Source organism: Panthera onca, chromosome E3 (assembly GCF_046562875.1).
Source record: "Panthera onca isolate mPanOnc1 chromosome E3, mPanOnc1 haplotype 2, whole genome shotgun sequence".
In the NCBI taxonomy this organism is placed as follows: domain Eukaryota; kingdom Metazoa; phylum Chordata; class Mammalia; order Carnivora; family Felidae; genus Panthera; species Panthera onca.
In genome coordinates, this window is record NC_138354.1 from 16,204,702 (window position 1) to 16,229,210 (window position 24,509).

Below are 24,509 nucleotides of genomic sequence, written 5' to 3' on the forward strand. Positions count from 1 at the left end.
AGGCCAACTCTGACCAGACAGATTTAATACTGCATATTGCCCCTCCCAGCCCACCCTCAGAGTCCTATCTCCATTACCCCGTTCTACCTTCCCCTGCTATAGCATTTATCAACTCCTACCATATCATGTAAGCTACGGTATTTTATGTTTTAATTGCCAGACTCCTTTCACTGGACTGGAAGCTTCACAAGGGCAGGGGTCACGTTTTGTTCATATTATTTTAGGTGTCTGGTGCTTGGCACATAACAGAAACTCACTATTTGTTGACGTGACTAAAGACTATAGCCTAGTGTGAGGCAGGCTGCATTGTGAAATCCAATGACTTAATTAGGACAGAATTCCTCTTCCCAGAGTAGGTGTATTCTGAAAGAGCTCTATTTTAGTTCGTTGCTCTGTGCTTTTCTGAACAGAAAGCTCCTTTAAGAAAGCAACACAAGGGGCACCTGGGTCTCGGTTAAGCCTCTGACACTTGATTTCAGCTCAGGTCACGATCTCATGGTTCGGGAGTTTGAGCCCTGCATCGGGCTCTGCACTGACAGCACGGAGCCTGCTTGGGATTCTCCCTCCCTCCCTCTCTGCCCCTTCCCCTTCACACACATGCGCTTTCTCTCTCTCAAAATAAAAAGAGAGCAACACAAAAAGAGAATGACTGTTTCTAAAAGAAAATGTCATTCTTGCACATTCCGGTGGTCACCAGGGGAAGGGCCCCTGGATGGGGAATTGGGTAGATGAGGCAATTTGGGGAGCCTCATCCAACTCATCCCACAACTGTGAGCTCAGTTGTGATGGTTAATTTTGTGTCAGCTTGACTGGCCTCAGGGATGTCCAGATAGCTGGTAAAACATTATTTATGGGTATGTCTGTGAGGGTGTTTCTGGAAGATCAGCATTTTATTCAACAGAATGAATAAAAGACCCCTCCTCATTAATGTAGGTGGGCATCACTCAATCTTTTGGGGGCTCAAATGGAACAAGGTAAAGGAAGGGCAGATTCACTCTGCTTGAGCTGGGATGTTCACTTTCTGCTCTCAGATACTGGAGCTCCTGGTTCTTGGCCCTCTGACTTTGGACTGGAAGTGAAGCCATCAGCTCTCCTGATTCTCAGACCTTTGGACTTGGACAGAATTATACCCCTAGTTTTCTTGGTTCTCTAGCTGGCAGATGACAGATTGTGGGACTTCTTAGCTTCCATAGCCGCAGTAGCCAATTCCTGTAAGTCTCTTTTTGTATCTGTGTGTATCTAGATATCCTATGTTCTGTTTCTCTGGAGAACCCTAATAAGCCCAGTGAATGATAGAAAATTCCTGACTTCTGCATGGTTCACTTTAAGTCCACACAATTTGTTAGTGAAAAGTCTGTTCCCAGCAATTTTTTTCCAGTTCTGAATAGCTAGATCATCTTTACTAGTATTACTAATTCTACCATTTTTCTTTATACAGTTTAGAAAGCAGTTTCATATAAACAGTTCTTTCACTCACATCCTACAAACATGCTCTGAGCATCTAATCAGTAGAATTGTTAAAATGCATGTTTTTAGTTTAGGTTTTTTTTTTGTTTTTTTTTTTTTGTTTTTTTTTTTTAGAAAAGTGGGGGTTGGGGCAAAGAGAGAAATGGAGAGAGAGAATCCCAAGCAGGCTCCACACTGTCAGCACAGAGCCCGACATGGGGCTCAATCCCCTGAACCATGAGATCATGATCTGAGCCAAAGTCAAGAGTCAGATGCTCAACTGACTGAGCCACTCAGGGGCCCCGAAAATGCAGGTTTTCTATGCCAGAGCTCACTATGCCCTCTCTCTCCTACTGCTTTCTGTGGCATTAAGAAGAGCCAGTTACAAAATTCAGAGCTGAAGGGACGTTAAATGTCATTGGGTTCCACCTCCCCATTTTATAGGTTAAGGGAACAGAACACCAAAGAGGGAAGCACCTCATCAAGGAGCAGCGCATGGACTTGAAAGGGCCTGTTCTTCTGACCGCTGCCCCAACCTCCCAAACTCCATGCACTGGTACACAAAGCCTGTTTCCCAAAACACCTTGTTCAATGGCTAGTTAGAAGCTGGTGAGCTTATTTAATATTTTGCTCTATAGACTCACATATGCCCACTTCACAGGGACAAGCTATTTTTCAAGAGGTACAGGGTCATTCTTAGCACAAGTTCATAAAAAAAGACTGCAAACATGTCATATGTGAAAATCAAGATGTTTTATTGACTTTTATATGTTCTTGGAGAAAACCATTCACATGTAAAAGTTTGACATTTGATATGAGAATTATCCACACTTTATTTTACACATAAATTCTTTAATTTGGGGGTCAGACCTAATTTTTCACTTCAACAGGACTTGCACATGATTACAGTCACAAAATTGGCACACTGTATTAAAAAACTAAATCAGAGCTAGACAAAGTAGGCAGCTTTATTCCAATTTAAATCTCAACATGCACCACCCCTCATACGTAATCTTGGAAGTATCTGCTGTGAGCTTACTAAAATATTAACTACAGAATGTCTGAGGTCACAAATGATTGTTTACAAAATAAAACCTCTTTTCTTAATGCTACTCAATTTGTTGTAGAAAAATATACAAATAAAAATTAGTGCTATTCAAGGCGTTCATTTCAGAATCACATATGACACATTATTTCCCCTCATATAGAGCCATCACAATATGCTAGGTAAAGACTGAGTTACTGATGAAATGCACCTTAGCAACCACTACCAGCTTAGTAATGACACGTCATTTACTATGCTGACCAATTAAACAGGAGAGAGAATTAAAACACTTTCAGGTATTGGGGACACTCAGAATTGGTTCCTGGTCTGAGACTCAGAAATAACTGCTAGAGTAACATGACAAAATTTATATTTCTTCCTGATACAAGAAATTTGCCTAAAAATCTGTAATTATAAAACAGATTTGCTTTTTATGAAGAAATTGCTAACTTTTTTTTTCATGGTTAGATTCCTAGTTGGAGAGGATTCAAATTTTAATTCGGGCCCTCTTTTCCCAGAGGGTGGGGAGGGGTGGCTGGTGGTTGGTATAAGGTATATTTGAGGACTGTTACAATCAAACTATAATAGTTTCCTTTCTTGTGATTATGTAAATTTTAAAGAAAAGAGGTCTCTCATAAGCTATATACAGCAGTTTACACTTCAGTGTTTCTTTTTCACTTGATATACAATTAAAATTAGTTTATGACAAATACTTGTCACATAAATTTCTGTAGGCACATCTAAAATCTGCAGCTTTACTGGAGGGGTGAGGTCTTCAGTGGGATCATGATTCTGGATTCCATTTCCTGAATAAGTGGGACTGAAAACAAGGATCAAGATTATCGTGCTTGTTCTTTTCTAAACAGATTATGGTAAATATACATTAATGAATATGTTGCTGAGAACGTTCAGAGGACATGTTGCTTAAAATCAGAATAGAGGAAAATATAGGACTGATCTCAGGGGCAGAAATGTACAAGCTAATGGTAGATCAATTAACATCCTATGAGATGTTATTAGAATTAAAGCAGATTCTGTTTGGAGATGTGTTTCATTTGTAGGGAATTAGGAAAGTCCATGTTTTAAGAAAAATGGTGCTTTATCAAAAGGTTGAGAACTTTGAACTAAAATAAAGTTATATAGGGGCGCCTGGGTGGCTCAGTCGGTTGGGCGTCCAACTTTGGCTCAGGTCACGATCTCACCCTGTGTGGGTTCGAGCCCTGCATCAGGCTCTGTGCTGACAGCTCAGATCCTGGAGCCTGCTTGTCTCCCTCTCTCTCTGCCCTTCCCTACTCACACTCTGTCTCTCTGTATCTCTCAAAAATATATAAACATTGAAAAATTTTAAATAAAGTTGTATAAAATCAAATAATACTGCATTTGACTATACTCTGTAAAGGAAAAGATATGCGGTACTTCAAAAACGGTCACTGCTGAATAAAATAGGCCTCTGGAAACTAATGAAAGTGTAAGAACAGGCAACAAAGTCACATGCAATTATATGGTGTTTTGAACTAAAAGACAAGATAATACTTATTTTCTAGAACAAACTACTCTTTGATTTTTGTTAGTAGTATATGAGCTTAAGTGTACCTGAAATGCAACATGATTGGTACTTATTACCTGTGTCAGTATTTCTGGGTTGTATTAAGCCCAACTGTTCTTACAAAAATCAAACCACCAGGATTTCATAGCATACATGCATGCAGGTATGCATGTGCATGCACAGACATGTACATACAGAAAGTCAAAATGTCAATTTTCAAAATTTTTAATTGCTGTATTAAATTATAATGTTTTTGGGAACAGATAATTTTGATGAGAAAGGGAAAGCTTAGGAAAAAATTGTATAATAAATATTCAGAAAAATACAAAAAAAAAAGGTAATGATGTGAAGTGTACATCATGCGAGGGTCTGAAACTGTACCAGACAACGTACATAGTTTTTTTTTGTTTGTTTTTTTAAGATTTTTTTTTTTTCCTGCACCCAATGTGCGGCTCGAACTTACAACTCTGAGATCAAGAGTTGCATGCTCCACTGACTGAGCCAGCCAGGCTCCCCCCAAACATACTTGAAAGAATGAAAATTCCTTATTGAAAAGAAGTCATGCAACTATTAAAGAAAAATCTGACTAATCTTCATCCCCCCAAACTTATGATTCACCATCCTAGAGCAACATACTATTTAAAAAAAAAGTACAAGGGGCACCTAACTGGCTCAGTCAGAAAAGCATGCGACACTTGAGCTCAGAGTCGTGAGTTCGAGGCCCACGTTGGGTGCAGAGATTACTTAAAAATAAATAAATTAATTAATTAAAAAGTAACATATTAGCTTTAGGGTGAAAGAACATAAAACAGTAAGATGAGAAGAATGACAAGTTTTATGTCTTGAAAATGTTACCTGTATAATACACCAATTCTTCCCAGCCATGTTTATGCCATGCTGCATTCCGTATATCTTCCCTGGTCTGAAGATCCTTGTAAGCTGAAAAATAACCACACGGGAGATACAAGACTTAATCCAAACACACTGTCCTGCATTCCACTAGCTATGTCCAACAAGTACTGATTTAGCTGCTCAGCTGGTTTTCTTAAAGTAACTACTGAGGGAATTTAGTACTAAGCTGGGATAATTGTGAGCTGGTTATTCTGAGAAAAATTCTGTTAGGCCTTGTAAGAGAAGCAAATAAACAGCTCTTTAAATTTTACAGTCTAGTGGATTCAAGACCTACCTTTCAAACCGAGGTTCTTCAATAATGTTAAACTCATAACCAGAAACTGTCAGACTGTAATTAAGCACTATTCAATTTTGTTCAACATTTCCAAAGCACTACAATTATCTGGGTGAGAGACTGTGTTCAATGCAGTGGAGAACAAAAAGACAAGTAAAGACAAGGTCAACTGTTGAGCACTGTGGAATACTCGAGAACAGAGCCCACAGGAACAGGGAGGAGACTGGAGAGAGGTGTCTGGAAGGTGTGATTTGACCAGGTGGGTCGGGCTCAGAGGTTGAAAAGAATGTCACTGACGGATAGTAACAGAAGACAAAGGCATGCCAGGTGGAGAGAAGAGCATGGTCAAAGGTATCACGGCCCTTGGTGTCACATGGTACAATTCAGGTATCTCATCTGGGTGCCTTGGTTGCCAAATCCCAGCCTGGCAAGATCCTTCCAACTACTCACCAGGGAAATGCCTCTTGACAGGGTCAGACAAGATTAAAAGGACAAGAATCAGGGCTTCTAGTTTCTCTATTCTGGGACACACACCCTATTCTCCACAGGGCTTCTTTCTCCTTATGAGAAGACCTACCTTTGTAGGTATAGCAACTTAATCACCTAAAGATAAAATTTCCCTCAACTAGTAATAGACTATAAATTTAGTACCTAAAATTGTGAAGAGGCTGAAAAACAGAAGGAAGAGAAATCTTTTACCTCTTACCACCCAGAGCAAAACAATTTAGCATTCATATGATAAGCAGCAGCATCCAACTGAGGGCAGGTGCATGGCCAGTGCACTGTGTGGGGAACAGGTTGGAGAGGGCTGTGTTCTTTTTTTTTAATTCCAGTTTTTTAATTTTCTTAGTTAAAATTTTTTTAATCTGGTAAAATATGCATAGCAAAATTAACTTTTAACCATTTTAAAATGTACAATTAGGTGGCACTAAGTACATTCACGATCATCCCACTTTGTTATCCATCTCTGAAACTTTTTCACCATCCCAAATTAAAACTCTGTATCCACTGAACACTAACTTCCCATTTTCCCCTCAGGCAGCCCCTAGGAGCCTCTACCCTGCATTCTGTCTCTATGAATCTGCCTATGCTAGGCACCTCATGTAAGCGGAATCTAATGTTTTCAAGGCTCATCTATGTCGAAGCACGTATTGGCATTTCGTTCCTTTTTATGGAAACAATGTTCTATTATATATACATACCACGTTTTGCTTATCTGTTTATCCATCAGTGGACACTTGGGTTTGAGGCTTTTTAAAGGCAGGAAGCACTTGGTCATGTTCATATTACTGGGGAGAGGGAGCCCATAGATGGGGGTGGTGGAACAGATGGACGGGGCAGGGCCTGGAGGAAGGAATGGCATCAAGTGCGAGGGTAAAAGGAAGAGGTGCTGTGTTGTAGAATGACCTGCTTTGAAAAAGCCAGAAGTGCCCACGGCTGAGCCTGGTTCAGTTGCTGACGATTCTAGGTGATGGATTTATCATTTGTGAGGCACAGGTACCTCACTGTGGTTTGCAGTGGTGAGGATTAAAGAGAATGATGCAGAAAATAACACGCTGGAGGTGCCCGATAAACACGGTTCTCTAAAAAATGTGGAAAAGTGAGGGTAAGTTTTTGGGGCAGGCTACTGAGAATTCATCTCTGCATATCTCGATGCTTTTTCCTATATAATAGGGTAGTGGACATCTGGGACACTGACTGGGGACAACAAAGGAAGGTAGAGAAGAGTACTGCCTAAGCAAAGACACATGCCGCAATCTGGCCGCTCTCCAATGCCAGAGCACCACACTCTTCCTGGCTTCTGCGTCTCTGCGTGGAGGAGCATCTTGGTGAACTCCTTGTCAACTGCTGTTGTGAAGCCTTAAGTCCTCCCCATGGGACGGAGTTGAGGGCCTATGCTCCCCACAGCTTCTGTGAGAGCTCTGCCACTTACACCCGCCAGTGCCTGTCTGCTCTGTCACCCGCGAGTCCCTATCCAGACACACTGGAAACCCTGACGTGAGTGGAGTGGGTACATGGCTTGCCCTCTGCCTGAGAGTCAAAGCACATGGCAACCCTGACCATCAAGTTCCTGTGCTCAGATACCGAGGGTGTCTGGGAAGGTGCGCAGGAGCCAAGCCTGAGGGGAAGGTGAGGGAAGAGGTCTGACTTTTCAGTTTATATCCTCCAGACAGACCACATAATTATTTAAAAAAAAAAAACAAAACAAAACGACTTCACCCCTACCTTGAACCCATAAAGGTTAAATTATGTTTAGTACAATCTCTAAAGGCAGGGACATATGTTTTGAAGATTTGTTCCCAAATCTATTATATTTGACAACTCTGGTATTTATGAAGTCAAATCCCAGTTAGCTAGAGAACCAAGGTCCCCAGGACAACGTTGCACCTGATGCTCGTGGGAGCATCTATTATTTGGTGCAGGGTTTTCAGTTGCTCACACACCAGGGAGGCCCAGTGTGTGCAGCTGAGATCAGCAACTGGTTGAAGCAGTGATTGGTGGAGGTGAGGACGGGGGTCTCTTCCCCAGACCCTGATGGTGTAAAAACTACTTTTCTTGCCTCAAGCTATCCACTTCAGACTTAGGTCCTCAGCAGGTCTCTTACCATTTAGCCAGTCTGCACTATTTACAGTTTTCTGACCACTGTTTATAAAAATTCCCGTATCTCCATCACTGTTCTAGCTCTTCCTGCTTGACTTTACCTGCAACCTATTTAGATCTGAAAGTCTAGCTCATATTCACCTTTCACTGATTTTCCTCAACTACATGTTAGTTTATATCCCTTTAAGCGCTGGGAGTGCCCCGAATATAACTGTGTTACTGATCACACATTGCCTCGTGGCATATCCCTTATGTTGCCTTAATCCTTCATTAGCCCTGTCACTTATCTTTGTAAGCCTGCCATGCTAACACAGCAGGCTCTCAGGGTGCAGCACGTGGTGGGACTGAGCAGTCAAACCAACATCTCAGTTTATTAATATGGTCTGGAAATGATTTACACTTTTCATTTTTTAAACTTTAATAAATAGGGGTGCCTCGGTGGCTCAGTCGGTTGAGCAATGGACCTTGGCCCAGGTCATGATCTCACAGTTTGTGGGTTCGGGCCCCACGTTGGGCTTATTGCCATCAGTGCAGAGCCGGCTTCAGGTTCTGTTCCCCTCTCTCTGCCTTTCCTCTACTCGTATTCTCTCTCTCTCTCTCTCTCAAAATAAACAAACATTTGAAAAAAACCCACAAAAACTTTAATAAACATACAGACGTGCCCAGAATGTACCAAGCTATTACTTAGACCTAATTCCTGTTCTTAGCAGGGAGACAGACACAAATAGCCACACGTGATTACCTACATGATACTGGGCTCTGGGGGTTCAAGAGGAGAGTGACACTCATTAGGGGGGGAGAGGGGGCACACCTGAGTCAGGCCCTGAGAGATACTAACGATGGTGCCAAACAAAAGTGGGCAGGGTTGGAAAAGGTACACAGAGAAGGGCCTCTGGACAATGTAATCAGACACAAGGCAGGCAGCGAGTGAGTGTGTGGGGAGGTGTTTCTCTGGTAAAATGCAGGATTGTTTCTGAGGAGTCATGGGAAGTGTCTAGAAAGGGACAACAGTTTTACCATCTTCCCTCTCCCACGGCTGCCTGTTCCTTTCACCACTATTCCCACTCCCACGTCAGCTGCTAACGTGCCACAAATCTACAGGCTTTTCACTGTTGACCTCTTTCCTTGCAGACAGTTCATCACTGTTGACCTCTTTCCTTGTAGATAGCCCAGCATTTACTTTCCATCTATGATGTTTGGATTTGCTATGGTGTTTAAAGTTACTGACTTGAGATGTGCTTTATTGCCTAGTTTAATTTATTTGGTAATGAACCCTGAAATCCCAGTAACACAAAAATGAAGGAAAAAACACATACCCCAAAGATGATGCACCATATATAGCTGCCCAATCTGAGAGAAGAATCCTCCAACTGCTTCATTACCATCCTGTCTGAAGCGAATTGCACGAGCCCTGGAAGGGACAATGACAATGTTCAGATACTGAATCAGGTGCATTAAAAAGAATCAGATTTTTTCTATCCTCAGAGCAAGTTGTTCAATATGAAGACTGTTTTTTTAACTACCAAATGCAATTGAATGTTATTTTAATATACAGAACCTATATAAGATGTAAATGTACTTTTCTGTTACCAGAAGAGTCATTTTTAGGGGAAATGGACAGTAATGACTAAACAAAATCAATGTTTCAGAATACATGGTTGCACTCCTGATTCTTGACATAAAGTCAAGAAAATTGGCAGAGGATAGGACCTGTCAACTTAAACAGAATTGCTTCTCCAAGAACCTGCTGAGGGAAAGCGACAAAAACCTGGATATTAGAACACTCAAGATGCCAAGAGTTACTATAGCTAAGGGAGACAGGGGCCACCCTGGAGAGTGGGGTTTAAGACAGAGGAGAAGGGAGCACACCATCAAAGCAGCTGCAGACCATGATTTCTGAAGACACATGAGCTTTCTAAACTCAAAGGGAGATTCTTCAACCTCTTGGACAGCACATGGAAAAACATGAATGTGGAGCTTCCTGCTGATATACCATCACTATCAAAACTGGAACTGCCTCGTGGTATTATAATAGTGTTGTATGGTGACAGAAGGTAGCTACACTTGCCCAATCACTGTGCTATACACCTGAAACTAATTTAACATGTGTGTCAATTATACTTCAATAAAAAATGAAAGAAAAAGATTCTGCCTCTTGTTTTTTTTTTCCCCCTTACCAGAATGAACCATCAGGAAAATGAGTACCAAATGGCATTCCTGTGTGTGGGAGAATATGTATATATATATATATGTGTCTGTGTATAACATGAAATTCTGCTTATCTTGAAAAAGAAAACCAAAGCGGGAGGAATCACAATCCTAGACTTCAAGCTATACTACAAAGCTGTAATCATCAAGACAGTATGGTACTGGCACAAGAACAGACACTCAGATCAATGGAACAGAATACAGAACCCAGAAATGGACCCACAAACGTATGGCCAACTAATCTTTGACAAAGCAGGAAAGAATATCCAATGGAATAAAGACAGTCTCTTCAGCAAGTGGTGCTGGGAAAACTGGACAGCGACATGCGTAAAAATGAACCTGGACCACTTTCTTACACCAGACACAAAAATAAACTCAAAATGGATGAAAGACCTAAATGTAAGACAGGAAGCCATCAAAATCCTCAAGGAGAAAGCAGGCAAAAACCTCTTTGACCTTGGCCGTAGCAACTTCTTACTCAACACATCTCCGGAGGCAAGGGAAACAAAAGCAAAAATGAACTACTGGGACCTCATCAAAATAAAAAGTTTCTGCACAGCGAAGGAAACAATCAGCAAAACTAAAAGGCAACCAACAGAATGGGAGAAGATATTTGCAAATGACATATCAGATAAAGGGTTAGTATCCAATCTATAAAGAACTTATCAAACTCAACAACTAAAAAACAAATAATCCAGTGAAGAAATGGGCAAAAGACATGGATAGACACTTCTCCAAAGAAGGCATCCAGATGGCCAACCGACACATGAAAAAATGCTCAACATCACTCATCATCAGGGAAACACAAATCAAAACCACAATGAGACACCACCTCACACCTGTCAGAATGGCTAACATTAACAACCCAGGCAACAACAGATGTTGGCAAGGATGTGGAGAAAGAGGATCTCTTTTGCATTGTTGGTGGGAATGCAAGCTGGTGCAGCCACTCTGGAAAACAGTATGGAGGTTCCTCAAAAAACTAAAAATAGAACTACCCTATGACCCAGCAATTGCACTACTAGGCATTTATCCACGGGATACAGGTGTGCTGTTTCGAAGGGACACATGCACCCCCATGTTTATAGCAGCACTATCAACAATAGCCAAAGTATGGAAAGGGCCCACATGTCCATGGATGGATGAATGGATAAAGAAGATGTGGTATATATATATATATATATATATATATATATATATATATATATACATACATACACACACACACAATGGAGTATTATTCAGCAATCAAAAAGAATGAAATCTTGACATTTGCAACTATGTGGATGGAACTGGAGGGTATTATGCTAAGTGAAATTAGTCAGAGAAAGACAAAAATTGTATGACTTCACTCATATGAGGACTTTAAGAGACAAAACAGATGAACATAAGGGAAAGGAAACAAAAATAATATAAAAACAGGGAGGGGGACAAAACAGAAGTGACTCATAAATATGGAGAACAAACTGAGGGTTACTGGAGGGGTTGTCGGAGGGGGGATGGGCTAAATGGGTAAGGGGCACTAAGGAATCTACTCCTGAAATCATTGTTGCACTATATGCTAACTAATTTGGATGTAAATTTAAAACAATAAAAAATAAAAGAAGTTTTGAAAAGACAAAAAAAGAAAAACAAAACAAACAAAATAAGTGAATTCATCAGTTGCCTTATAGAGTCAAGGTACAAATTCTAATTCATCTCTATATCCTCATTTAAAAAAATGGAGATTTTATAAATGATACTTTTAATGATATAATAAAAAATGTTGAAAGGCTAGAAATGAAAAGTTTATAGGTCTTGTATATGGGATATTATAAAACATTGTGAAAATAAAAGAAAATCAGAACACAAAAAAAGAAATTGTGATTAAATTGACTAAAAATTTGCACTTGTCTTAAACTTTCCTTTTAAAATTTCCTACTGCAAGCGTGTCAGTTCCTTAAACACCTTCTTTCATATTTGTACCAACTACTTGATATTTAGTGATGCATCTGAAATCCTAAAACTATTTTTAGAAAATGTATGTTTCCCAAAAGCAGTTTTCTAGAATCAAACTTAAAAATGAAAAAAGTGGCTTGAATGATACAGGGAGGTCACCCAGAAAAGCACAGCTGGAGACCACCCACCACAGACTACCCAGTAAATTTACATCAACACGTTTTGGTCTAAAGTCTGTGATCAGGGTGTCAGAATTGACAGGACTTGGGAAGATAGATTCATTATAGTTAATTTAGAAGAGTTGGGGGCATATGAACAAGGATATCAATCTACTAACATCTACCGTGAGACAGTACTCTTGGGGGACAAGATATCTGAGTTGGCTTGACCAGAACATTTTTGTCCTGGAGGAAAACTTCATAGCAACTGAATTAGAACATCAAGGAAGCAGCGGGGTATAGGATCAGAGCAAGGGCAACCGCAGTGGGAGTGATAAAGCCAGCCTCCTTAAGATCAATTTGTACATCTCAGCTCTCATACCCATAAGCTCAACTCTGAGGGTGACCCAAGCTTTTAGGCTCTTTTGTGGTGAAGGAGGGATCTCTTGCTATTGCTCCCATGGGCTACCCCTAAATGATATTAAATTGTTTAACCTTTATATCTAGAATTAAGTGATTGATAGCTTCACAAAAATTACAAATCTGATTGGTAAATTATTGAAATTAAGCAGATCACTTTAACGTGCATTCTAACTTAGAGGTGGGGAAAAACTGTCTTTCACTGATAGTGATAAATATTCAGGATTATTAATTTCATTATGAATTTTTCTAATTCAGTTACAGTAGGCAAAGAAAACGTACTTGCCTTAGCCTCGTAATAATCAGAAGCATGTACTGAAGAGGAGATCACCATCTTAAATAGTTACCTATATGCCAAAATATAAATTGAATGCTGAGCTGGATTTATAAATAATTTTTTAAGTAACTGAAGAATAAATCTCAGTACTTCCTTGTGAAGGCCACGGTGGACAAATCTTTTTTTTTTTTTAAGTTTGTTTTTTTGTTTATTTATTTATTTATTTATTTAGACAGCAGAATGCATGAGTGAAGGAGGGTGTGTGTGTGGGGGGTAAGACAGAGAATCTTAAGCAGGCTCCACACTGTCAGCTGTGCTGACAGTTGTGGGGTTCAAATCCACAAACCAGGAGATCATGACCTGAGCTGATAATAAGAGCTGGATGCTCAACTGACTGAGCCACCCAGGCACCCCCATGGTGGGCAAGTCTTAATTAGTAACATGCAAAAATAGAAATAATGAATGATCCTATTCTGTGGGCAACTAAATTATTACATTTATAAGGCCCCTCCCTAAAAAAGGTCCCTTAATAAAATGGTGCCTATAGGTACTAACTGTATAACAGTATACAATTAAATATGTATTTCTTAGTTTTCAAATTAAAAAAAATTCTAACTTGCATTATGTAGCCTTTGATGACCCAAGAAGAAAAGATTTATTAGAAATATGAATCATGGGGGCACCTGGCTGGCTCAGTTGGTGAAGCGTGCAACTCTTGATGTCTGGGATGTGGGGTCAAGCCCCATGTTGGGTACAGAGATTACTTAAAAAGAAACTCTTAAAAAAAAAAAAAAAAAGAATCACAGAGCCATTTTTTGGACCTAGATCTTAGAAATTATGTAGTTCAAAGCAAGAAATTTCAAAACTGGAAAAAAAAAAGAACACATGGAAGGAAATGGATAGTGCTTTCGTTTAAATCAAGGCTAGCAAAGCAGACCCTCAGACTAAATCCCCTGCTCTGTTGCTTGTTTTGATGGCCCAGAACCTAAGAATGATTTCTACATTTTTAAATGCTCGAAAATCTAATCAAAAGAATATTTTGTGATACATGAAAATCATGACATTCAAATTTCAGCAACCATAAATAAAGTTTTGTTGGAACACAGCCATGCTCACCCATTTACAAATAGTTCACGGCTGCTTGCACACTAAAATAGCAGAGTTAAATAATCGTTATGGACCCAGAACAGTCCACACAGCCTAAAATATATTTTTTTAATTTTTTATGTTTTATTTTTATTTTTGAGAGAGCCAGACAGAGAGAGACAGAGCACGAGGGAGACACAAAATCTATGAAGCAGGCTCTAGGCTCCAAGCCGTCAGCAGAGAGCATGATGCAGGGTTCAAACCGGTGAACCATGATATGACCTGAGCTGACATCAGACACTTAACTGACTGAACCACCCAAGCACACCAAAGCCTAAAATATTTATTATTTGTTCCTTTACAGAAAAGGTTACCAACCTGATTTAAATAAAATATTCTCTATTCCTAATTTTTAAAGTGTTTCTTATTAGAAATTAGTGTCTCTAGGGGCGCCTGGGTGGCTCAGTCAGTTAAGCGTCCGACTTCAGCTAAGGTCATGATCTCATGGTTTGTGGGTTTGAGCCCCGTGTCAGGCTCTGTGCTGACAGCTCGGAGCCTGGAGCCTGCTTTAGATTCTGTGTCTCCCTCTCTCTCTGCCCTTCTCCTGCTCATGATCTGTCGCTCTCAAAAATAAATAAACTTTTTTTTTTTTAAAAGAAATTAGTGTCTCTAATAAAATAAAACTGGTATTCAATATTTTCAAATGACTTCTGAACATGTATTAGGATGATTTTTAAACTGTCTTTTAAATTATGATTTAAAACATTCTGGCCACCTAGATTTTTAAAATATCAATACTTTACATTTTCTCGTATTTGTTTCAGACTGAACACCACAGAAACAGGTGAAGCTCCCTTTGCATTCTCCTCCCCACCCCCACCCACCCTCCCCCATGAGTTACATTCTGGAAGCAGTTACCTCTTTTGAAAACATGTCTTCCTGTCTATGGTTTTGTATTTCTACTTCATATGTATGTATCCATGAACAACAGTTCTATCTTTTCATATAATTGTTATATACAACTTGTTTATAGGACTCTTTTGTTACATCATTTAAAAATTTACCTAAGGGGCACCTGGGTGGCTCAGTCGGTTAAGCCTCCCACTTTGGCTCCGGTCATGATCTCACGGTTTGTGAGTTCAAGCCCTGCGTCCAGCTCTGTGCTGACAACTCAGAGCCTAGAGCCTGCTTTAGATTCTGTGTCTCCCTCTCTCTGCCCCTCCCCCATTTGCACTCTCTCTCAAAAATAAACAGACATGAAAACAACTTTACCTAAAAGACATCACGTTGTACACATTAACTAGCTCTTTCTCTTGAACTTGGTGTTTTCAATGCTTATCCATATGCAGATCTGTTTTACTTTAACCACCATATAAGATTCTACTGCAGAGGCGTGCCTGGGTGGCTCAGTTGGTTAAGCGTCCACTTTTGGCTCAGGTCATGATCTTGCAGGTCATGGATCTGAGCCCTGTGTAGTAGTAGATTCTACTGCATGAATATATATAATCTATTCCCCTCAGGCACAGAAGTTGTTTACAAGTTTGGCAACTGGCCTTGGCAAAGACCTTTTCTTCTTATGTAACCACTAGTTTCTGCCCTCTGTTCAACATTTACCAACCACCCAGGATGTGCCAGGTCTTGTAGACAGAGTTGTAGAACTAGAAACTAGAGACTCCACTGGGGTGACAAGTGCTCTAACAGAGGCATGGGGGCCAGGTATTTGGGGTGCAGAAGCCAGACACCTATTACAGCCTCAATTGTGTTATATTTATCAATGTCCTCTTTTTGAATTATTCTTGGTTTCATGGTATAAATTCTCTTTGGTAAGGTGTGTGCGTCATTAGCAGCTTTACTGAGGTATATTTTACATCCTGTAAAATTCACTTAGGTGTAAATATATATACATTTATATATATATATGCAATCATCACAATCCAGTTGTGCTAAAAGATCCCTTGTGCCCATCTACAATCATTTTCTGTTCCCACCTCTAGCCCCAGGAAACCACTGATCTTTCTGTCTCTATAGATTTGCTTTTTCTGGATATTTCATACAAATGGAATCACAGAATATATGCTGCTTTGGACTCTTTCACATAGCATGTTATTGAGGTTCACCTATATTTGTAGTGCATATCAGCAGTTCACTTCTTTTTACTGTTGAATAGTATTCCATTACGTGGATGCAGCACAGCCTATTTTTCCATCACTCTGCTGATGGGCATTTTAGGCTATTTCCACTATTTGGTTATTATGAAATGCTATGATCACTGTATATGAGTTTATATGAATGCATGCTTTCATTCTCTTGGGTATATACCTAGGAATAGAACTGTGAGGTCATATGGTAATTCCATGTTTAACATTTTGAGTAACTGCCTATTTTCCGAAGTGGCTGTACCACTTAACATTCTCATCAGCAAGGTATGAGGGTCCCAACTGATTCACAACTTCACCAACGTGTTATTATCTGTCTTCTTAGTGAAAGCCATCTGAATGTTTGTGACGTCTTCTCTCTTTGTGATTTTACTTTGCATTTCCTTAATGACTGGGAGTGTTGAGCACTTTTTCACGTGCTTATTAGGCATTTATACATTTCTTTTGGTGAAATGTCTATTCAAATCCCTTGCCCACTGAAAAAATTTTTTAAAAATTTATTTCATGATTATTTATTTTTTATTGTGGTAAAAAACACATAACATTAAACTTACCTCAGCCATTTCACAGTTTAGTAGTGTCCCAAACACTCACATTGTTGTGCAAGGGATCTCCAGAACTTTTTGATCTTGTCAAATTTAAACTCAATACTCACTAAACACCAAGTCCCCTCCACCTGGACCCTGGCAACTATTCATTTTCCATTACTGTGATTCTAACTACTTTAGAGACTTTGTTATTAGTGGAATCATATACTATTTGTCCTTTTATGAATGGCTTAATATCCTCAAGGCTTATCCATATTGTAGCACATGGCAGAGTTTCCTTCTTTGAAAGGCTGCATAATATTCCCTTATATGTATATATCACATTTTCTTTATCCATTCATCTCTCGATGGATATTTGGGTTGCTTCCACCTCTTGGCTACTGTGACTAATGCTTGCAATGAAAATTAATGGGAAAATATCTCTGAGATGCTGCTTTGAATTCTTTTGATTAGAAACTTAGAAGTAGAATTGTTGATCATATGGTAATTCTATTTTTCATGTTTTGAGGAACCTCTGTATTGTTTTCCATAATTACTACAACATTTTACATTCCTACCAACTGCACAAAGGTTCCAATTTTTCTGTATCTTCACCATACTTGTTACTTTCTGTTCTCTTGATAATGGCCATCATAAAAGATGTGAGATGATATCTTGTTTTAGGGTTTTTTTTAATCTCATTTGATTTGCATTTCTCTTATAATTAATGATGCTAAGCATCTTTTCATATGCTTTTTGGCTGTTTGTATATCTGTGAAGAATCGTCTATTCAAATCCTTTGTCCATTTTTGAAATGGGTTATTTGTCTTCTTATTACTGAGTTGTAGGACTTCTTTACATATACTAGATACAAGTCCTTTATCAGATATGATTTGTAAAATTTTCTCCCAGTCTTGTGACTTGCATTTTAATTTTTTAAATGATGCCCTCTGAATTACAAAGTTTTTAATTTTGATAAATTATAATCTATCATTTTCTTTCATGGATTTTGGTGTTGTATGCTTAACCTAGGTCACAAAGACTCTCTCCTACGTTTGCTTCTAAAACCTTTATGTTATGGTTAATTTTTGTGTATAATGTGAGGCAGGGGTCTAAATTCATCCTTTTGCAAAGATATCGAGTTGTCTTAGCACCCTTTGTTGAAAAGACTATCCCCATGGAATTTACTTTGGTGCATGTGTTGAAATTTACTTGGTGCATGTGTTGAAAATTTACTTGGTACAAATGGCTCATATTTATGAGTTTATTTATGGACTTGCACTTCTGTTCCACTGATTTGTATATACCTGTTCTTATGCCAGTACCACACTGTCTTGATTACTGTAGCTTTGTAGTCAGTTTTGAAATTGAGATCTGTGAGTCCTCCAACTTTGTTCTTTTTTAAGGTTGTGTTAGCTATTTGGGTCCTTTGCATTTCTGAAGCCTGCCGGGATTTTGATTGGAATTGTGATGAACCTATAGATCAGTTTGGGGAAAAGCTGGTAGTTTGCTACTTAAGTGAAGAAAAAAACCCCGAGCAACTGTGTCATTGTGGTGCTGTTTATGTGACAAGAACATTTCAAAAAAAGGTAATATCCAAGAATATGAAATTACTTAATGCAACACTGGGTTTTATTAAAAAAAAAAAAAAAATAGAGGTGCTTGGGTGGCTCAGTTGGTTAAGTGTCCGACTTTGGCTTAGGTCAAGATCTCACATTTTGGGAGTTTGAGCCCCGTGTGGGTCTCTGTGCTGACAGCTCAGCGCCTGGAGCCTGCTTCAGATTCTGTGTTTCCCTCTCTCTCTGCCCTTCTCCTGCTCATGCTCTGTCTCTCTCAAAAATAAACAAACATTAAAAAAAAAAAAAAAAACAGAGTCCTTATCTCTTAGAGATATATACTGAAATATTTATGGATGACATGACATGCTGTTTGGATTTACTTTCAAATAATCTGGGTTGGGAGAGTTAGACCTAAGCAAGACCAGCCATGTGTTGGTAACTACTGAAACTAAGCGATGGGAATGGAAGGGGGTGGGTGGGGCAGGGAGATCAACGGTATTAGTCTCTCTAGTTTTGTATATGTTTGAAAAATTCTGTAATAGAAACATCAAACAAAACAGTCTAATATCAAATCATGGTTTTATCCCCAGATTTTATTCCTGAATTAACACTATGGCCTAAAATAATCTATTAATAAGATTACAAAGTCACCATTTGGTAATATACTCACCAGTAATTGCCCCATTCAATCATAGTTCCTGGCTGAAAAGAGATTTGGATTTTGAGTTTGTTAGTTCTGTGAAGAAATACAGGAACAGCAGTATAAAAAATATCAAATGACAAAACTAACTTAAAAATGAAGTGTAACAAAATAAAAAATGTAACAAAATATTATTCACTGCGCACATACCTATCCCATAGTGAGAGTCCTATTCTATTCTATTCTATTCTATTCTATTCTATTCTATTCTATTTCATACACGAAGACAATATTTATAGTAAGTCATCTAATTATGGTTATCAAAACCATAGTTGAGCCCATCCTCCAGATGTACTGAAATGATGATTAAGTTGTTGGTACCCATTCAGACTTTATGGTGAAATAAGAAAAAAAATTCAATTTAAGTAAATTTAACAAGGACATCACTATTTTTTTTCCAGTATAATGGTGAGTTATTAGACTACTAAGATCTACTGATATGTACTCCTTTTAACAACATTGCTATGTTGCTATCTGGGTTTTCTTTTTTTTTTTTTTCTTAAATATAATTTATTGTCAAATTGGCTTCCATGTGACACCCAGTGTTCGTCCCGACAAGTTGGGGCTTTCTTTCTAGTAGTCACTTAGTGGGGAAACATCAAGAAAGTTTTAAAATATTATTCCCTTTGACTCTTATGGTGCCGTCTAACTTATTCAGCAGTCTCATTTTTATTATATAGAGAAGTATTGCTCTAGTTCAATTACAGTAGATGCTCTGTATTATAGCTAGTCCTGCATTTTAGGTCTTTCCTCTTAAAAATAGCAATGCTATATAGAAAAAAGTCAAATGACAAACATTATGTGTAAGATTATAAAAAATAAAAGATCTTAGCAAAAGAGAAGGAATGAGAGAGAAGAAGATAAAAAAAAGAAAGAAGAGAAGGACTGGACAGGGGAGAAAATAAGCCAATCAAAATATTAAGCCAAACACATCACAAAATGTAAAGTCCACTTGTGTGGTAGGCATTGGGCTGCCAGTGCTTCCTCACAGAAGAATGGGAGGACAGCTGGTGGGTATTTCTGTACTTACTCGGAGCTGGTAAGATCGGAGTTCATATATATTCGGTCCTGACCGTGGGACAGGCTCATTCCAGAAACTGAACTCCAACAGCAGCTGATTCTTCCTAGAGAGAAGCATGTTGCTTCTTGCCTTGCGGAATTCCACAAATGCCTTTGAGGGAAAAAACATGCTCATTATATCTTCTAGTATTTACATATAAATCCACTTTAGTATCACTTATGTTCCTCTTAGAATACTATCAAAAACAGGGCCCAAGGTGGCCCAAGACAGCCCCAGTTTACATCCCATTGAACCAGCATAATAACTAAAGCATTCATTTTCACTCTCAAAAGTGTCCAGATTTAGACACCAAACTACACGGCCATCTAATTACTTAAATAACAATATTAACTACTGAAATAACAACTTAATCTCCTACCTTTTTAAGTCCTCCTAACAGTGTCTGACAACATATTAACAAAAGTGACATAGAGACTACAAAACACCAGATAGTCCAAAGCCACTTATATTTGGACAGGGAATCTACACCAAAGGTTTTCTTTCCTAATAATGGACGGCTGTTAAAATTCTCTTCATTGACCTGTACCTATTCTTGAAGGGAGTGGGGAGGACAGGGATGTCAGCCCAAAGGAAAGACTATGTGGTTGACAGTTCCTGAAGCAGGTATGTGTTAGGTAATCCAGGGCTGACTGTGTCTACTGCGCTGACTTACTGGCATCAAAGTACCAGTTTCTCAGTTTCAAAGTACAACTGATTTTATAGTAAGAACTGTTATGTTAACAGTATTACAATGGGTTAGTTATGTTTCAATACAACTTCAAGAATCCAAAGAGTAAAACTTTTATTAATGTTAAAGAATGGTGACAGAAAAGAGTCATTGAATTCTGTGCTATCATTTATTGTATCAGTCTGAATACATAAACCTTTTTCAAAATCATTACCTGATTTTCTCTGAGTTTATTCATGACCTCTGTGAGGGCTGGATAGCCTCCTTCGTACCTCCAGAGGTGGACTGAAATATATTTTGAAAGATAACATACATTTAGAGTTTTATGACACTCCTACCTTGAAAATATTCTATATACACACAACGTTAACACAGTACAAAACTGTGATATGCCATGTGGTAGCCTATGAGTACATCATAAAGTTTCAATATAGATTCAAGCGTTAAAACAATACAAAAGTAGTTTTTGTAATCAATTACTGGAGAAACTACTTTAGCCATAAAACCAGACTGACACTTGGAAAGCTTTGATTTTAAAAGCAAACATTAAATATTATGTATGTCGTTAACAGTAAAGGCTTAGGGAACAAGTGTTTATTCCAAAGACTTCTGCTTCCTACCAGCTTGATCTTGCTCGCCATACCACGTGTTCCAAGTCCCCACCAAAGTACAAGGGTAATGCTTATCTTCGTGTATCTTTGGCAACACCTCTTGACTTAAAGAGAAGAAATAGCAACACCAATTAAACAACTGACAAGATTATACCAGATGGACAACACATGATCAGCAATAGGAAAAAGGCCATCTACTCTGTTCCAACAACTGACCTCAGAATATTTATGATACTATAATGTGCAGAATTAACATTTTAGCTGAATTCTACTATGCTCTAATGTCCCACTTATCGGAGGGTTAGGTTTCTGTTACCCAGCTACCTACAATCGTTGTAAACAACTCAAGGAAAGTGATAAAAATGGATAAGGAAGAGCAAAAGGTCCCAGGGTTCCAGGAACTACATGGATCTACTATTTGCTATTTCAGGAAAAAAAAAAAAAAGTACCTAGGGACGGTGAAGTTTCTAAAAGCTATGTTCTGCTGGTTCCCGAGATAGGAAGGAGAGAAACACGAACAGTAGAAAAAGAGCATGGAAGAAATAAGAGAAGAAAGTAATGTTTAAGACAGGGGAGACAACAGAAGCAGCATAAGCAGGCAGAAGTAGCAGGGGCAGAGAATAAGTTGGCCATAAGAAGGGAGGAAGAAGAAAGAGCTAGAACACAACACGGTCTGGAAGCAACCCAGCTCTAACAGTCTCAGAGGGCATGGACATGGCAAAACAATCCAAATTAAAGATACAACATGGAGCATAAATTAGGTTCTATTCAATTCAACCAGCGGAGGGGATTTAGGAAGTATCACATAATCCCACGTTGAACACACACCCCCAATTCATTACCAGTGATCGTACAGGAGTAGTAGCAAAGCCATGGCAGGTCATAGCAGTGTATTAATTTAACAGAGGTGTCAGTACTTGGATCCACTGAAACCTTCCTATGGTACAGATTCGAATGGACAGGGAACAGGCATTAACTGTGCCACACCAAAAGAAAAGCTAAAATCTGCACACTTTTTGATAGAAAAATTATGATGAAAAAGTACAACAGAAATTCAACAATAAATGCAAAAAGATATCAAGGGTCAGAAATGGAACCTGTTCAAACTATTTGCTAACACTGAGTGATATTAAGTTACTGATCACCACCAGATGCTAGGGCACCAGAACGGAGTATACATGCATAGTTAACAGAGAAAATCTCAGAATGTTCTTATATTTAACTAAATGAAAACCCATGTATTTTTATGACTCAGTACAATGACCACACCATGTGTAATTTTTGAAATGCCACCCTTCAAAAAATACACATGATGTGATCATTGTAGTGGGTCAAAAATACTTATGTTTAGGGGCACCTGAGTGGCTCCATTGGCTAAGCATCCAACTTCGGCTCAGGTCATGATCTTATGGGTTGTGAGTTCAAGCCCTGCATCAGGGTCTCTACTGTCAGCACAGCAGATCCTCTGTCCCCCTTTCTCTGCCTGTCCCCTGCTTGTGCTGTTTCTCTCAAAAATAAATAAATAAACATTAAAAAAAGACTTTCTATTAAAAATTTTTTTTTTAACATTTATTTATTTTTTGAGACAGAGAGAGACAGAGCATGAATAGGGGAGGGTCAGAGAGAGAGAGGGAGACACAGAATCTGAAACAGGCTCCAGGCTCTGAGCTGTCAGCACAGAGTCCGATGAGGGGCTCGAACTCAGAGACCGCGAGATCATGACCTGAGCCTAAGTCGGACACTCAACTGACTGAGCCACCCAGGTGCCCCAAAAAAAGACTTTTTAGAAATAACACAGGACTGATGGAAATCAGGGGTGGGGAAACATGGATTATGTAAAATTACTGGAAACGGGATTCCTTTTTGTCACATGACATGAGCAGGAAGTAAACAACCCCAATTTGGAGCCAGTGTAGAAGAAGAAAATCTAGACAGATGACCCAGGTGGGATCCAGAAAGGGGCTGGGGGCCTGATAATGGGACCTAGGTTTTTTACCAACACAAAGTCATATCCTCTTTGTTGGGAGCTCCAAAGCAGCCCTTGGAAGCCCTGGCCTTACATGAATGAAAGTTGTAAGGCAGGTAGTACTTTTACTCAGATGGGTCAGGCAGAACCTTAGCACTGGGGCCTCTAAAAACCAGGCAGGAGTTAAGTCTTTACGTACCAGAAACAGGGAGCTACTGTAAGTTTCAGAGAGAAGGAAAAAACATGATGAAGGAGAAAGCAGAACTCAGGTAGATCAATTTGACAAACTTCTGAGTAATGGATCGGGTGTGGGATAAGGTACAGGTATAACTTTGAGGCCGGGAAGGCAGTCAGCAAGGAGGCTACTTAGAAATAGGGCTCAACAAGAGAGAGGGAGATGGGAAAGGAAATGAAATAGAACCAAAATGCAGGTCAAATGAAGAACACACAGTTCTTAGCAACCAATAGCAAAGAACTAAGGAAAAGGTTAAATAAAACTATGGTGACTGACACATGTTGGAAGTGGGAAGGAAGAGCCAGGTAATTCTATATGTCGAGCATGAAGGAAGAGGAAGACACCCAGATAGAAATATGAATACACAGGAGATGAAAATCTGAGACAAGAGATGAAATGATACAAACAGGACAGGGAAGATAATCCAGGGAAACATTAGCAAAGATAAGAAATTCCATTTTATGAGAAAAGATTTAGAAATAAACATCTGCTTTATTTTAGGAACTTTTTTTTAATAAAGAGAACTATGCTGAGGTGATTAAGAAACTATGCTAATATTATATTTCATGAATCACCTCCCAAAATAAAGTAACAAAAGGTTTTTGTATCTGAAAATTATGCTGATTCTGGTGACAAAATCATTTTCTTTCTCATGAAAGTAGCAGATATAAAGATAAAAATATGCTTTTTAATTATACTTGCTCACAATTGATCATTAAAATACAATTTGTTGGCTTAAGAACAAATGCACTTAATTCTCTCTTTAGTCTTAAAGTTTACAAATTCTGTAAGAGCATATGCATCTCATATCACGTGAGAATCTGCTGAAGGAACTTGAATCCTGGTGAGTGGAAGACTTGAGAAGAAATGGCAGATATATTCAAATACATCCAGGACTTTCATGTGGCAGTTTTACTTAGAAGTAAAACTGGAAACAATAGAGATCACAGGGACATGAGTTCTGATTCCTAACATTCAAAGCTTCCACAGATGGAATGCAATTAAACACAGGCAATCAGGAAGGTCTGCAGAAAGGACTCAAGCATGGACGAGTAGATGGACTAGATAGCCTTACAAGGTTCCTTCCAACCTTAAG

At 38.9% G+C, this 24,509-nt stretch overlaps 1 protein-coding gene across 1 annotated transcript in view; it reads right to left on the bottom strand.

Moving 5' to 3' along the window:
- Positions 1–2,180: 2,180 nt before the first annotated feature.
- NIPSNAP2 (nipsnap homolog 2) overlaps positions 2,181–24,509 on the bottom strand; it is a 35,544-nt gene continuing 13,215 nt past the window's right edge. Inside the window, exons 4-10 of the mRNA XM_060649100.3 lie at positions 21,222–21,316; positions 20,816–20,886; positions 19,884–20,024; positions 18,824–18,855; positions 9,141–9,235; positions 4,893–4,976; positions 2,181–3,311 (exon numbers count right to left, since the gene is read on the bottom strand). Coding sequence (XP_060505083.3) covers positions 3,247–3,311; positions 4,893–4,976; positions 9,141–9,235; positions 18,824–18,855; positions 19,884–20,024; positions 20,816–20,886; positions 21,222–21,316 — 583 coding nt within the window. The 3' untranslated portion in view covers positions 2,181–3,246. The remainder of the gene's footprint in view (positions 3,312–4,892; positions 4,977–9,140; positions 9,236–18,823; positions 18,856–19,883; positions 20,025–20,815; positions 20,887–21,221; positions 21,317–24,509) is intronic.